The sequence below is a fragment of the Lathyrus oleraceus genome, chromosome 2 (genome assembly GCF_024323335.1).
Source record: "Lathyrus oleraceus cultivar Zhongwan6 chromosome 2, CAAS_Psat_ZW6_1.0, whole genome shotgun sequence".
Classification (NCBI taxonomy): domain Eukaryota; kingdom Viridiplantae; phylum Streptophyta; class Magnoliopsida; order Fabales; family Fabaceae; genus Lathyrus; species Lathyrus oleraceus.
In genome coordinates, this window is record NC_066580.1 from 431,891,091 (window position 1) to 431,907,468 (window position 16,378).

A 16,378-nucleotide genomic window follows, 5' to 3' on the forward strand; every position below is an offset into this window, starting at 1 on the left:
TATCTTAGTCACACATTTTCAGAAAAATAATGTTTAAACAATAAAATATGGTAAATTATAATTGATTTATAATAATTATTATACTAATTTGACAATATTATAAAATATTAAACTTAATTATTTTTTATTTACGTATATTTATCCTATGGTTTTTAAAATAAATAATTATTATTTTGATTATTCTCATTTTTATTAAATATAAAAAATAATTTAATTAATTGATTAAATAGATATACAAATATTTTAATTATTACCAAAGAAAAATATTTATTTAATAAAAGATACTAAAATGAAGAAAAAAAACATATGTAGCAACAAATTATATGAGTGATGTGGTCTGTTTAATGGTATTTTGTATTTTTTAATTACAAATGAAAAAAATTTAAAAAAATTAAAATGTATATATTTTTTTCATTTTTTTAAATGATATTTTTTCTCTTTATTTTTTTTAATATTAAATTAACGTAACAGTATATAATTCAGGCCCGACCCTGTGCAAGTGCAGCATGTGCTGCAGCACAGGGCCTCAAATTTTAGAAGGTCCTAAATTTTAAAATTTTCAATTTTTTTTCATAAATATTAATAAAAATATATAAAATGTTATTTAAAAACTCAATAATTAAAAAAAATAGTATGATAAAAATTCAATACATATAAAAATTAAGATTGATCAAAAACTCAAAAAAATTATAATTAAATTTATTTTTAATTAATAATAATTATATTTTTGATATATTTTGATTATAACTATATTTTAAAAAATTTGAACTCATTTTTAAAATTAGAACAGGATCTCCGATATGATTGAATCGGTCCTGATATAATTATATCTGAGAGAAAAAAATTAAAGAGGATCTAATTCATGTGAAAGAATGGAATACTGATGACATATGCTTTTCATATGCTATTTTGTCAATAGTATTAATAATGGTGACTACTTTGACATATCAATATTAATATTAATATTGCCATGATATGTTTTGTAATCATATATGTTATATAGTTGTTTAATTCTAACGTGAATATGCTATATATTTGTTTAATAATCCTGTGAAAGTTATATGATGTCACGTAGATACTTGTTTAATATGTGAAAGTGATATGCTGTGTAATGTAGATACTTGTTTCAAGATCATGTGAATATGTTATATATTTGTTTAATCAATCATGTGAACGTGCTGTAAGCGTATAAACATGTTTAATGCCCATGGAAATGTGATATGATATAACGTATGGGCAGCCTATTGTTAAATTGCCGAACCGAAGCGCGTAATTTTTATTTTGCAAGTCCGATTTAGATGTATTTGAAGCGTTGTAAAATTAACATGTTGAACTATACAATAATTAACATGTTGAACTATACAATAATATGAAGAATTGAGATGATTAAATTAAGAAATTTAGGCCAATTTGTTTTAGCTTTAAAAAAATGGATTTTTTCTTTTTATTTTTGAAAATGGATTTTACAAAAATGTTTTTCAAAATATTATAAGTTTTTTTAAATTTATATTTTATAAATTAAAAGATTGAATTGTTCATTGTATAATATAAATATACATTATTGAAGATCAAAACATAGTCAAAATCACAATTTTTTAAAAAAATTGTATCTCAAAAATGATTTTTAGAAAAAGCTATTTGAAATAGCTTCAAAATTAAGTGATTTTTTGAAATTTTGATATTCAAAAAAAGTTTCGATAAAATGATAAAATATCTAAAATAACATTTTAAGAATAACTATTCAAACAAAATTTTTATTTGAAGCTTTTATGAAAATTTTCTTTGTAATTTTTTTTACACTAAAATATATAACATTATAAAAATCATTTTTAAAAAAATCCAAAACAAACGGGCCCTTAATCATGTAAAATTTATTTATATTTATATTAAATAGAAAGGAAGCAAATATTAGTTTGATATTCATCCATTTGCATCATTGGACTACCTTGGCTTGGTCAAAGTTGAAGGAAATAACCAAATTGTTTACTCCAGCATGTTTAACATGATCGGGATTTTATATCAATATTTCACTTTCTTTCATCTTTCTCTATACATATACACCGGACAAAGCCAGATTTTTAGACAAAGGATATTTCTTCCGCGGTTCAGAACCTCCATTTTCCAGGTTAGTTTCATACCTCAATCTCATTTCATAATTCTACGTATTATTTCTTCCATTTTGATTTAGTGGTCCTATGCAATAATATGTAATGTAATGAATGTGATTTTGTTTCATCCTAGTTTTTTCTTTTGTATGTGTCTATGTTAAATACTTACTCTATGTTATTTTATACTATGCAATATGGAGAAGCCGTCATATATTTAAGAAACCTTATCTGACATGTTGATGCATCATAACCAAGATAAACCTGAATTATTATTGAGTTGAACGTTGAAAAAGGATAGAATACATTGAACATAAGGGAAACATATCTATAACTTTTAGACGTTTTTGTTGAAAGATGTGAAAAAAGAATAAAAAGAGGAAAACTAAATGAGATCAATTGTATTATCAAAGAAAGCCATATAATCTGGCTCCTAACATGCTAATAACTTTAGTCAATGGCTAAATATTTAGCAATCTAATAAAATTAATACAGTTGTACAACTACAACTTTTATACAATATTACTCTATAGAGAGACGTGACATGTATAAGGATTAAAATTATAATTTTAGTCCTCTAATTTAAATTATGTATGACTTTGGGGCTTTTATTTTTTATTTTTTGGAAATCATTTTAATCTTAATTGATTAAATTACTTTAACATTAGAGTATTTTATAAAAGTTTATTCTAATTTGAATCTTAAGGGCACGTGTTAATTAATTTAAAAATAGTAAATTTATATTAAAATAGTATGTATACTTGAAAAATGTACAATTTTGAAACAATTTTTTTATTTTAATATTTTTAACATGTATTATTAAAATACAAGTTAGTATTTAAATTTACTTAAAATACATCAATGAAAATGTCAAGTATAAAATCCCAAATTTTATTGTATTGACACTTAAACATAAGATTGGAGTGTCTAACACAAAAATTAATGCATGGAAAACATCATCACTAATCATTTTGTTTACTGGCCATTCAAATTATTCATTCTAAATATATATATATATATATATATATATATATATATATATATATATATATATATATATATATATATATATTATATATATATATATATATATATATATATATATATATATATATATATATATATAAGTTTCTATACGCTTGTTATATAATTATGGCTATTTGAGACTATCACGAAAATTATCAAAGAGTTGCAATGGAATTTTTTTGGTAAAGATGTCAGCAACTTAGTAACATGAAGGGATATGTAAGACTCATATTTGGCCGCAGACAACTTTTTCACACACAAAATGTATATTTATGTCGATGCGTTTGGTGCGTTGATGTTGAACTGGATTGTCAGACAGATAAACAACACTCACATTGTCACGATAGACCAAAGTGATTGTTGTGACTGGGCAATGTAGTTCCAATAATAAGTTTCTAATCCAACAAAATTCAGATACTACATTAGCGACTCTATGGTACTCGACTTCTGCACTAGACCGAGAGAGAGTGTGTTGGCGATTAACAGACCATGAGATTAAATTGTCACCAAGATAGACAAAGTAACCAGAGGTGGATCATCCGATGTCTAGGTAACCAGCCCAATCTGCATCAGTGTAAGAAACGAATTTGCTGACAAAGGAGGGATACAAGTGAAGTCTGAAATCAATAGTGTGTTGTCAAGTGTTTTTAGCGAACAATCACGAATTTAAAAGTCCGTGAGATTAACTCGAAAAATATCGAGAGCAATTTTGTGCAAACACGTTTACAAGAAAGTATGTATATAAAGTAACTATAAATATTTGTGTGAAGACAAGATAAATACAAACTTCAAAAACGAAAAAGCTTGAATTAGGGTAAAAGAAACTTGCAATAAACGGAATTAAATAAATGCAGTAAATGACATAAAGTAAAGATGTTTCAATTAAGAAAACATAGAATATAAAACAAAAAGGGACGCAGATTCACATGTTACTCACAAACTGATTCCCACTTTGACTTTGGTGCTCCAGTTCTATAGAGAAAGTATATGAAATTTGTGATCTTGATTACTAACATATGAAATTGTTATATATATTAAACTAAAGATAACGGACTCTGACAACTTATTCCTAGAAATTTGACACGTCTTCAAGAACATACAACTTGATCTTCCAATGTACTGTCACGTCATCGGTACTTGAAAACTATTGAAAATCATTATCCCACGTTCGTAATTGCTCTCAGCGACTAGTAATTGCTTGCTCGTTGGAGGTGATTGCAGACAGTGCTACGTCTATTCTTCAGTCTTTGGTTTCCAAAATCTTTTACATTATTGAGGTGCGTTGAACGCTTCGACCTCGACACGGTGTCGAGTTGCCAATCAGATATGTTCCCGAGACTTATCTAAACCATGTCTCAAGATATGCTCTTGAGATTCTTCCAACCCATTGCTCAAGATGCTAGTCGAAACGCTCCATTCGACATACCCATTCATGTCGACTTGTGTCAATCAATGCTACCACTTAGCATTTTTCCAATGTAACATTCGATTAACTTTTCCCAAATAGAAATTCCAGGCTAACACATTGTCGTGAATATTATCGAATTATACACTTCAGTGCTGACATATGTTGCATTTTAGAATCATGCATGAATATGCATACATGTTTTATTGCATAAGAGATATCAGGTCTTCTGAAAGTTAAATATTACAATGCTTATGCAAGACTCAGATGTTCAGTTGGGCCATGATATGGATTCCCAGAAAACCCATTGAATTTTTCCTTGGTGTCGACTGGGGTAGGTGATGGCTTGCAAAAGGACATGCATGCTCGTTCTATAATTTCCTTGGCATATTTCCTTTGAGACAAGAAAAGACCACATGTATCTTTAGTGATAGATATTCCCATAAAATAACTCAGAGGATCCAAATCCTTCATAGAAAATTCAAAGCTAGGTTTAAACATAATAGAGTCACGAAGAGCATTAGAGGAAGCAATGAGAATTATGTCATCAACATATACAAGGATATAAGCAGTATCAATATTGTGATGATAAATGAATAAAGAGGGATCAAAGATGCTATGAAAGAAACTTAATGTGTCAACACAGTCAATGAATCTCTGGTACTAGGCATGAGATGCTTGTTCGATACCATAGAGAGACTTATTGAGGAGACATACATGCTCAAGATAATGTGGATCACATAATCCAAGAGGCGGATGTATTTACATGTTTTCGTCAATATTTCCATGCAAAAAGACATGCTTGACATCTAGTTGATGAAGACACCATGACTTGGATAATGCAATACTAAATACCATGTGTATAATGGCCGATTTAATGATAGAGTTAAAAGTTTCACCATAATCGGCACCTAATTGTTGATTAACAACATTACCTACAAGACGAGCTTTGTATCGCTCAAAAGAACCATCATATTTCTTCTTGTGCTTGAAAATCCACAAACTTCGAATAATATTAGCATTAGAGGGACGAGAAACTAATTCCCACATCTTATTTTCAATAAGAGCTTCATATTCGTATTTCATGGTCATTTCCCAATCATGATCATTTAATGCATCAATGATTTTTTTAGGTAAATGAGAGATATATTGGTGGGTGGATGTATTTAGATTGAAAGGTTTACGGGGTTTGACAATTCCATGTTAAGTCCGGGTTGTCATTTTAGGTGAATGAGGTGCAAGAGGGAAAATAGATGTCTTAATAGGTGGAAAGGAGGTGGTTGATTTTGTTTGTGTAGATGAGATCGTTGTTTGGGAGGAAGAAGGTGTTTGAGTCATTGGTGTAGGTTGTTGGGATGAGGGGGTTGTTGAAGGGGAAAAGGTTGTTTGGTTTGTGGTTTCGAGGGGGAGGAGTATGTTGGACTGTTAGTGCTAGTGGTTGAGTGATTGTTATGTTGGGAGAGGAGGTTGGTGGAGGTATGGTGTACACTTGTGAGGTAAGAAGTGAGATTATGTCGTCATCTAAGAAGTTATAGTTAGTCGTTGTATTTTCCTAAAAAATAAATCGGGAGATAATGATTTTTCTTTTTGACAATTCATAACACTTATAACTTCTATGATTAGATTGGAATCCCAGAAAGACACATGGTGTAGATCGAAGTTGGAGCTTATTCCTAGTGGTGGAAGGAATGAAGGGATAACAAAGACATTCAAAGATTCGGAGGTGTGAATAAGACGGATCTTTTTGGTAGAGAATTTTGGTGGGCGATTGGAGAGTGAGTTTCTTATTTGAAAGTATGTTGTGTAGGTAAGGGACCATTTGAAGAAGAGCATGGTGTCAGAAAACTGGTGGAATAGAAGCATGAGCAAGGAGGGTTCGGAATATGTTATTGATTATACGATTTTTTTTCCCACTTTTCCATTTTGAGCGAAGGTGTGAGGACAAGAGGTGGAATCTGGTGTGAGACATGATAGGGATTGATACATGTGGAGGATGTTTGTTTCATCACAATAATACTACATAGTATATACAACTTGTCTCTACTCTCTGCTCATACTTATTGCTCTCTACCAACAACCTCAAAATTGTTCGATATTGCTTGTTTTAGATGTGGAACACTTGACAGTTTTATTCTTTGAAAAACGGAACACTAACAAAATCAACATCTTGGTCGTAAATTCGAGATCATATGAGTAAGACGAGTAAGTGTGTGATGCATGATCTAAATTATGGATCTACTGTCATTCACTGAACCAAAAATTTTATGTCATATCATGCACCACCCTCTAAATATAAAGAAAATAATAATACTGCAATGTATTGATTTAATTGAATGCTACATACTTCATTTGCCAATATAATATAACTTTTGATTGATTACTTAGTTGCATTACTCACTCATTCGTCATTGATCCTACTTCATCACAGTAAATAATCACTAGTGGTGGCTAATCATTCATGTTTCTCTTGTTCTACAGAAATAAATTCAAGTTTTTCAGTTCAGGTTCAGCACAAAACACAACAGCTGTGTATACTATAGTTCAGCAAAATCAAAAATGGGTTTTCTAGAGCTTTTGGAAGCGGCTTCTATGCCAGTTATTCAAGTTCTGCTCATTTGTGCATTGGGAGCTTTTATGGCTACTCACTATTTCAATAATCTTCTTTCATCAGATTTTAGAAAATCCTTAAACAAGGTAACATATTCAATAAATGCATCACATATGGATCTTCTGCATTTACTGCACTAATTGATCTCGGTCGCCATTGATTTAAGATTGATCCGAGAAGTTCAATTACTGCGTCGAGTCCAAATCTGTTTCAAATTTGATTTATCTGTTTTACAGGTTGTATTCTTTATATTCACTCCTGCACTTGTGTTTTCAAGTTTTGCCAAGAGTGTTTCACTTGAAGACATGATATCATGGTACATGTGCCTTTTGATTCTCATTATTGTTTCTCTTCATTGGTTATGTTTATTTAATCATTTGTTAGTTACCAATTTATACAGGTGGTTTATGCCTGTTAATGTTGGACTCACATTCTTAATCGGAGGGATTCTAGGATGGATACTAGTAAAGTTACTAAAGCCTAATTTAAAAGTCGAAGGTCTTATTATTGCTGCATGTTCATCAGGTATATTTCTTTAACGTACTGGTATAGTTTGTAACTGAGTTGTTTTATCTTGGAGACATCATGCTTAATAATCTGTTTCTTCAATTTTAGACAGTATCCCGAAATATTTTAAAAAGAGTTGTCTAGTGTGCACCTCATTGCAATAATCTCTTTGATGACTCAAACATTTTTCAAACGATTTTAAGCTCCGTTATGATCCTATATTATGAATTTTTTGTCTAAAGTTAAGTGATTTCATGAGTTACTCTCTAAATTAATCAGGAAACTTGGGAAACCTACCTATTGTAATTATCCCTGCAATATGTAATGAGAAAGGAGGTCCATTTGGGGCACATGATGTTTGCCACAGTCATGCACTCTCATATGCTTCTTTCTCTATGGCAGTAAGGCTTCATCCTATTCGCATTTAAATTAAATTTTCGCATTGAAACAACTGTCTATCTTATTGTATTGTTTTTGTTTTCAATTGTAGCTTGGTGGTATCTTCATGTGGACCTATACTTTTCAAACTATAAGAAGCAGTTCAATGAGATTTAAGGCACTTGAGGCCACTCAGATCATAAAGGCGCCAAACAAAGATCTTGAAGGAAATGCACATACTCCCCTTCTTAAGGGAAAAGACCATGAAAACAGCGCGATAGAAGTGGCGCCGTTGAGTTATATTGAAGACTCTGAAAGCCAAATTGTAAGACCTAATGAACAAGTTATGACACTATATAATTTTTCATAGGAAAATGTTAGTATATTAGTTGTCATGTTAGTATTTTCTCATTCATCGGTTAGAACTCTGGTCCTTTAACTTCTCTAACCCCCCTTCTTTAACTTCTTTAACTTTATAATTTTTAGATTGTTCAACAAGATCAGTTTGTTGTATTGAAGAAGGAGAATCATTCATTTCTCGTTAGAACGATAGAAGTTCTACACGTTCTTGTAGCAGAACTACTGTCTCCACCAGCAATTGCTACAGTGAGTTTTCTTTTTCTCTCTTTCCTTCTTCCTTAACTATACTTTGTTACATTTGTTCCAAATTTGACATTCAAATCTTCCATATTCAATTATCAGTTTTTCGGTTTCCTTTTTGGCGCGGTGGCATGGTTAAGAAACCTAATAATTGGAGTCAATGCTCCATTGAGTGTAATCCAAGACACAGTCGTATTACTCGGGTAAGTGCCTTAATTTACTCATGAAAATTTCAGTTGGTCCTAAAAATTTCTACTTATTTTCTAACGATGCAATTATTTGTTGAAACTAATTCTTTGCAGGAACGGAGCAATTCCTTGCATCACACTTTTACTTGGTGGTAACCTCACTCAAGGTATCAGAAAAAAAAACTAGCTGATAGCAGAACTTTACCAATTCAGTATCCAAAAAATGGTTTTGTTTTGTTAACTTTGTATTGAAATTGCAGGCTTCAAATCATCAAGTGTAAAACCATTGACACTGATCAGCATCATCGTAACTCGGCTTTTTGTGCTACCTCTTATCGGATTGTTTATTGTTAAAGCCGCGGCAAATTTCGGCCTTCTCCCGGTGGATCCTTTGTTTCAGTATACTCTAGTGATGCAATATGCAATGCCACCAGCAATGAATATTAGTAAGTAATTAGATTCAGTCATGCATATATGATTATATAAATTGGTCCTGAATTCTATAAAATTGAATGAAAAATGTAATGCAGGTACTATGGCGCAGCTGTTTGATGTAGGAAATGAAGAGTGTTCTGTTATTATGTTGTGGACATATGGTGCTGCAGCCATAGCACTTACTGCTTGGTCAACATTCCTCCTGTGGCTATTTTCTAATTAATGTGCATTGGTTACCCAGTTTTTGGACTTTGCGGCCATCATGATGGTCGCAAAGGGAAAAAGATCTCGGATACAATCATTTTTCAAGAGATCTAAAATTTGTTTGGTTTAGTTTGATTTTGATGTTCATGATGTTAGTTAGCAAAATATGACATTGTTTGAGTATAAGTTTGAGTTTTCTATAAATAGCAATAAAAATAATAAAATTTATTTTCATTGTTTAAATACAAAATTTTGTCAAATAGAATCTAAGATGAAAAAAGAACCACTTTCCTTGTGATTGTATATATAGAATCTAAGAGCATCAATATTTGTTTAAATCGGTCGTTATTTCACTTTTTTCAAAGAAATCGTGTCAGAGTTTTATGGGTAAATTGATTGTACAATTGAGTTGTTTAGCTTGAAAACGTTTCCATATTAAAGCACGATATTTAATTACGAATAGGGTGGAAATAGGCTAGGTTAGATTAGGTTTTAGAAGGGAATATACTACCTATATACCATCTTTTTGTCACAAATATACCAAAATACCACACTTTCAAAAATATATACCAAAATACCATCTTTTCACAAATTTTCAACACACAGCCGTCAATCCATTGGGCGGTTGAGTGTAAAACATAAAGGGACCGCCCATCCATTGGGCGGTTGAGTTTAAAACGATTTTTTTTTTCCAATTTTCCAAAACTGAAATATGTATATAGTTATTATTATTACATTATTAATTAAATTATTATTGATTTTGTATTAATGATTTTGATTTTTCAGTAATTAACATTATTATTAAAATTAATTATTATTAATAATTTTGGAAAATTAATTATTATTAATAAATTTTGTAGATAAAATAATTGTTTAGTTTATAACAAATATGATATATGTTACAATTAATATTGATTTAATATAAATTTTTATTATTAATAAATATTATACATAATAATTTTTTTTAGTAAAATAAAATATTATTAATAAGTTGGGTAGATAAAATGTTTGTTTAAATTAAATAAAATATAATATAATTTATAATTAATTTTGATTTAGTATAACTTTCTATTATTAATAAATATTGTATAAACTTATAAAAACTTATAAGAAATATTAATTTAGTAAAATTATAAGAATATTAATTTAGTAAAATTATTTCTTATAAATTAAAGTTGTAGGTAATAAATATTTATTTATAAATATATAAATAAGTAAATTGCATATAAATTAGAAAAAACGATAAAAATAATATAAGGAATTTTTTTTATTGATATAATAAACAAGAAAATTACAATGAACCCCACTTAACCATGATTTTGACCGGGACGTGGTAAGCGGTGACCAGTTCCACATGAAGGAGCAAAACCTAATCGAGTAGACCTTCTTTGTGGAACTCGGTTCTCACCCTGATCAACATTCGAAGGCCCCGCCTCATTTGTTGGATTTATGAAGTCCTCGAGAGCGTCGTCAGATATGAAGTCTGTCGCACTTCCATAGCTTAATCTGGTTCCCTCGTAATTCCAGTTTGGTTGGGCATATGGGGGCATTGAGGTTTGCATGATAGGGACATAGGGTTCTTGTGGTGTTTGGAAGTTGTGCTCTTGTTGGGTAGTTTGTGTGAATGCATATGGATTATGGTGGATGGTGTGTGGTGTATGTGGCTGGGTGTAAGATGTTGAGGGGGTAAAATTTGGGAGGAGTTATAATGTTGTTGTTGTTGTTGATGGGTGTTGTAGAGGGGTGGGTTAAATGGTTGGTATTGTTGACTGTAGTGTTGTGATGGGGTATAAGGTGGTTGGGTTGGGTTGAAAGGTTGTTGGGTATGGTAGGTGTGTTGTTGGGTGTGAGAGGTGGGTTGTTGGGTGTAGGTGGTTGACGGTCCGGTGTGTTGAAAGTTTGAAGGTGCGGGTTGGTTACGAGGATCAAATAACAATCTATTCTGCGATAGATACAAAGTTGACACAGATCTATACCAATCCATGTAACCCCTACTCGGTTTACACTCATCTGGCATTACAAAGCCTTGCAAGACAGTGTTGCGACGATTTTGCCATTGACGACGCTCTTGCTTGTAATGGTCTTTCCAATTAAGGAATTTCCATTGGTCGGATGCTTTACTCGTGTGATACTCCTCCATGCATTTAGGAGAATTCGGGATGTCTTGTTGAATGCCATATTGGAGTTTCACTCTATCGGAGTGATGCATCTCAACTGTAGTGAAGCATATGATAAACGTTGTTGAACTCCACATGTCACTTTCAGTTGGGTCGCCGTCTTCAAGCCCAAGATAGGGTCTCCATACAAACTGTTACATAAATTGGAATGATTAGTATCAGGAATGTGTTGAAGATAAAAAGTAGTAGTTGAGTTTGTTAAATAGTACATCAGTCGGTTCGAAATGATCGAAGAACGCCCGGTAACCAGGAGCACAATGATGGGGGGTCTTTTCATAATTCATGCCATATGCAGACCACCTAAAAAAATAGTCATTAGAGATGAGGCAAGAAAAAGAAACTTTTAAAAAAATAAAAGCATTTAAACTTACTTGGTTCCATATGGAAATTGGAAAGGGTTGGGATTTATTGGTGCCAGTGTTGGCATTCTGGACCACCCCCAAGCCTGAAGTAGTACTCCACAGCCAGCAAAATTATTCACATTTTTTTTAGCACACCTACACAAATTTCGGTATAGATGTGCCAAAGTTGCAGCCCCCCAACTGTACCTACATACTTTATCTAAGTTCTCTAATAATGGTAGAAATTGAATATGTACAGTATTACCGTTAGTATCTGCAAACAACAAGCTACCAAAAAGCAATAAAATATACATTCTAGTTTTTCTAAGTTTGTCTTCGATGCTAGAATTCTGGTTTAGTTCAAGAGCGTCGTAGTTTTCCTTAAGCCATGTCATCTTAATGCTTTGGCCTTTTCTATCCGAGTCTGTCAACTCTACCCCTAATAACATATGGACATCCTCCAGAGTGATAGTGCATTCACCGGTTGGGAGATGGAACGTGTGTGTTTCGGGTCTCCACCTCTCGCATAAGGCAAGAATAAATTTTCTATCAACACCGTAGGATGTTATGTTAATAACATGACCAAATCCTGCTTGTAATAAGTATGGTCGGATCATGTTGTCGGGTTTGATGTGCACATGCGAACGTGTTCGGAAAGATTTTTCATCCTACAAATAAAATTAGTGAAGTTATAGAAAACGTTACAAACACCATGAAGTAAATTACCGAAACGTTAAGAAAAAATAAAACTTACGTAACAAGCAATGTTAGTTGGTGTCCCTCTATGGTCTTCTCCATATGTGAGCAAAGCCATTTTATCAAAGAAAGTTTAAAAAACAATGATGATGTTACAAAGAAAAATGAAGTTTTGATTGAGAAAGATGGTAAGATATGAATGTGATAGGAAATGTGTGTATTTATAAGATAGATATGAATGTGATAAATAATATTGGTAGAATTAATAATATTGGAAGAAAATAATATTGATAAGAGAATATTGTAGGGAGGAAGAGAATATGGTAAGAGAATATTGTAAGAGAATATGGTAAGAGAATATTGTAGGGAGGAAGAGAATATGGTAAGAGAATATTGTAGGGAATCCGCGTGGGAATAATGCTGAAAGAATAATTTGTACAGGGCCGCCCTTTCATTGGGCGGCTGTCTTTAAGAAAGTACAAGGCTGCCCTTTCAATGGGCGGCTATGTTGTTTAATGGGAAGGGATGCCAATTGATTGGGCGGCTCCCTTACAGCTTGAAACGACCATTGCTCCATGCGCAACAAGCATTAGTTGACCAAATATTTAATTGTTAGTATAAATTGGCATATGGGTGTAGTAATTTATCATTGCAAAATACTCAAATAAGAGAGTAATTTATCATTGCTTCATCACATTGTTGTGTCCATTTTACTAACACAACCTTCTACACATAAGAGAGTTAGCAAAAAATTGTCAATTCATGTCTCGCCATCAACAATACATGGTGAATGCCTATCATGGAGGTGAAATATGTACATCTAATGATGTGGGCATTACGTTCGAAAATGCCGAAATTTGTCGGTTCAAAATCAGTAGAAAGGTTACGTTTGGCTATTTTAAAGAAAAAATAGAAAGTAAGCTTCAAAATGGCTTTGTTGCACAAATTGTTTATCGTAATGTTGTGCAATTTGGAAACAACCTTTTCAAGTTTGTTCCGTTAAAGGTCCGAGACGACGATGACGTTGAAACTATGTTTGTCAATCATGAATTTTCAGGTCTTGATTCTATTGATCTGTACATCAAATTCCAACCCAGTCAACAAACTGAGGAAGTAAACGCTCCAAGCGATGACGAAGACGCCAATGATCCACATGTCAATGATCCACAAATACCATCTATAATACCCATTGAAGATGTCGAAGAAGATGACGTCGAGGATGAAAACGAGGCACAGGCCGATCATTACTTTACCTCTTTGTTTGAAGAAGGTGAATGCGACCATGTTGAACAAGAAGTCGAAAATGCCATTCCAATTAACCAAGTATTTTGTCCGCCTCCGCACATGACAACTTTGGGCGTGAGCTCTGGCCAAACATCACTTGAATGGCCATGCATTCCCCGTATTCCGAAAGAAGGTGACATTGATGTGGGTAACAAATTTAAGAACAAAGTTGATTGTGTATTTGCCATTAAAAATTACCACATGACACATTGCCTAGACTATAGGGTGAATATCTCGGATAAGAAAAGGTATCAAATAAGTTGTAGTAACGATTTGTGCAAGTTTCGTCTGGTGGCATCATATCGGAAAAGGAGTGATTTATGGGAGATTGGTATCATGACCCCGCCGCATAGTTGTTCATCAACTATCCTTAACCAGGACCATCGGAAGTTGAGCTCGCAGTTGATGTCTCAAAGCTTACTGCCTCTTGTGGACAAAGATCCTTCAACAAAGGTGAGCATTTGTATAAAACATATTGTTTCGATATTCAAATTCACACCATCATATAGGAAAGCCTGGATTGCTAGGAATAAAGCAATCGAGCAAGTCTACGGTAATTGGGAGAATTCATACAATGAACTTCCACGTTACTTGTTAGCACTCCAGAAGTTTGTTCCTGGTACGGTGGTAGAAATGCAAGCACTTCCTATATATACAAATGACGACACCATTGTTGCTGGTCAAGTAATGTTCCACCGATTATTTTGGGCATTCCAACCATGCATAAGAGGGTTTGCATATTGTAAACCTCTACTACAAATTGATGGCACCTGGTTATACGGGAAGTACAAGGGGACCCTATTGATGGCAGTGGCACAAGATGGGAATAGTAACATTTTCCCTGTTGCTTTTGCACTTGTTGAAGGTGAGACAGCTGAAGGTTGGGGGTTCTTTCTAAAGAACTTGCGAAGGCATGTTGCTCCTCAGCCTGACTTGTGTTTGATATCGGACAGACATGCCTCGATTGAAAGTGCTTACAATAATCCAGACAACGGTTGGCAAGATCCACCTTCTGTCCATGTATATTGTATCAGACACATTGCACAAAACTTCATGCGGGAAATCAAGGATAGAAACCTCCGTAAAAAGTTATTAATATGGGTAAGTCAACATTTTCTACTTGTCTGTCTTACTCAATATAATATTATAACATTAACGCTATTTCTTGATAAACTGTAGGTTATGCTTTAAACCGACCCACGTTTAATTATTACCGAGATGAAATTGCCTCCACTAACGTTGTTGCGCTAAGGTGGGTAGACAACATTCCGACACAAAAATGGACGAGGGCATTTGACGAGGGTCGGCGCTGGGGTCATATGACAACAAACCTCGTCGAGTCAATGAACTCAGTTTTTAAAGGCACCCGCAATCTACCCATTACAGCATTGGTGAGTGCCACATATTATAGGATGGCAACGTTGTTCGCTGAAAGGGGTGCACAATGGAGTGCAGTGTTGAACTCTGGCCAACTATTTACAGAAAACTGCATGAAGGTGATGAAGGAAGAAACACTAAAGTCCAACACACATCAGGTGTCAATTTTTGACTACCAGCATCACACTTTTAGTGTAAAAGAGACAATGGACCATGGTGAGGGGAAGCCTATGGGACGTTACAAGGTCAACCTACAAGGTGGTTGGTGTGATTGCGGAAAGTTTCAAGCTTTTCGTGTTCCTTGTTCACATGTTATCGCTGCATGTTCCAAGATACGCCATGACGCATACGGTCTTCTGTCCACCGTTTACAAGGTTTCAAACCTTTTTGGGTTTACAGTAATAGTTTCCCAGTGCTGCCATACGATGCATATTGGCCCGTTTTTGAAGGAGATCTACTATGCCATAACCCTAGCATGAGAAGGAACAAGAAAGGTCGCCCAGTAAGCAGGCGTATAAGAACGGAAATGGACACAAATGATACGTTGGAGAGAAAATGCACCTTATGTCGTCTTCATGGTCACAACCGATCTCGATGTCCCAACGCCGGAGCTACTACCGATCTCGAGTTCCACAAAGAAGGTCTACTCGATTAGGTTTTGCTCCTTCATGTGGAACTGGTCACCGCTTACCACGTCCCGGTCAAAATCATGGTTAAGTGGGGTTCATTGTAATTTTCTTGTTTATTATATCAATAAATAAAAAATTCCTTATATTTATTTTTATCGTTTTTTCTAATTTATATGCAATTTACTTATTTATATATTTATAAATAAATATTTATTACCTACAACTTTAATTTATAAGAAATAATTTTACTAAATTAATATTTCTTATAATTTTACTAAATTAATATTTCTTATAAGTTTTTATAAGTTTATACAATATTTATTAATAATAGAAAGTTATACTAAATCAAAATTAATTATAAATTATATTATATTTATTTTAATTTAAACAAACATTTTATCTACCCAACTTATTAATA

General features: G+C 32.9%; 3 protein-coding genes across 3 annotated transcripts; 2 read left to right on the plus strand and 1 right to left on the minus strand.

Moving 5' to 3' along the window:
• Positions 1–1,954: 1,954 nt before the first annotated feature.
• On the plus strand, positions 1,955–9,690 carry LOC127119968 (protein PIN-LIKES 7). Its single transcript, XM_051050352.1, has 11 exons — positions 1,955–2,125; positions 7,015–7,230; positions 7,381–7,460; positions 7,545–7,669; positions 7,931–8,052; positions 8,142–8,354; positions 8,516–8,635; positions 8,732–8,832; positions 8,932–8,984; positions 9,078–9,263; positions 9,348–9,690. Exons 2-11 carry the CDS (start codon positions 7,093–7,095, stop codon positions 9,473–9,475), a joined length of 1,266 nt encoding a protein of 421 aa, XP_050906309.1. The 5' UTR covers positions 1,955–2,125; positions 7,015–7,092; the 3' UTR covers positions 9,476–9,690.
• LOC127123558 (uncharacterized mitochondrial protein AtMg00820-like) lies at positions 5,299–5,622 on the minus strand. The gene has a single exon (XM_051053768.1). The coding sequence runs from the start codon at positions 5,620–5,622 to the stop codon at positions 5,299–5,301; it is 324 nt and encodes a 107-aa protein (XP_050909725.1).
• Positions 9,691–13,453: 3,763 nt separating the features above from the next.
• On the plus strand, positions 13,454–15,810 carry LOC127123559 (uncharacterized). The gene is made up of 2 exons (XM_051053769.1): positions 13,454–15,035; positions 15,134–15,810. The coding sequence occupies exons 1-2, from the start codon at positions 13,454–13,456 to the stop codon at positions 15,808–15,810; spliced, it is 2,259 nt and encodes a 752-aa protein (XP_050909726.1).
• The last annotated feature ends 568 nt before the right edge of the window (positions 15,811–16,378 follow it).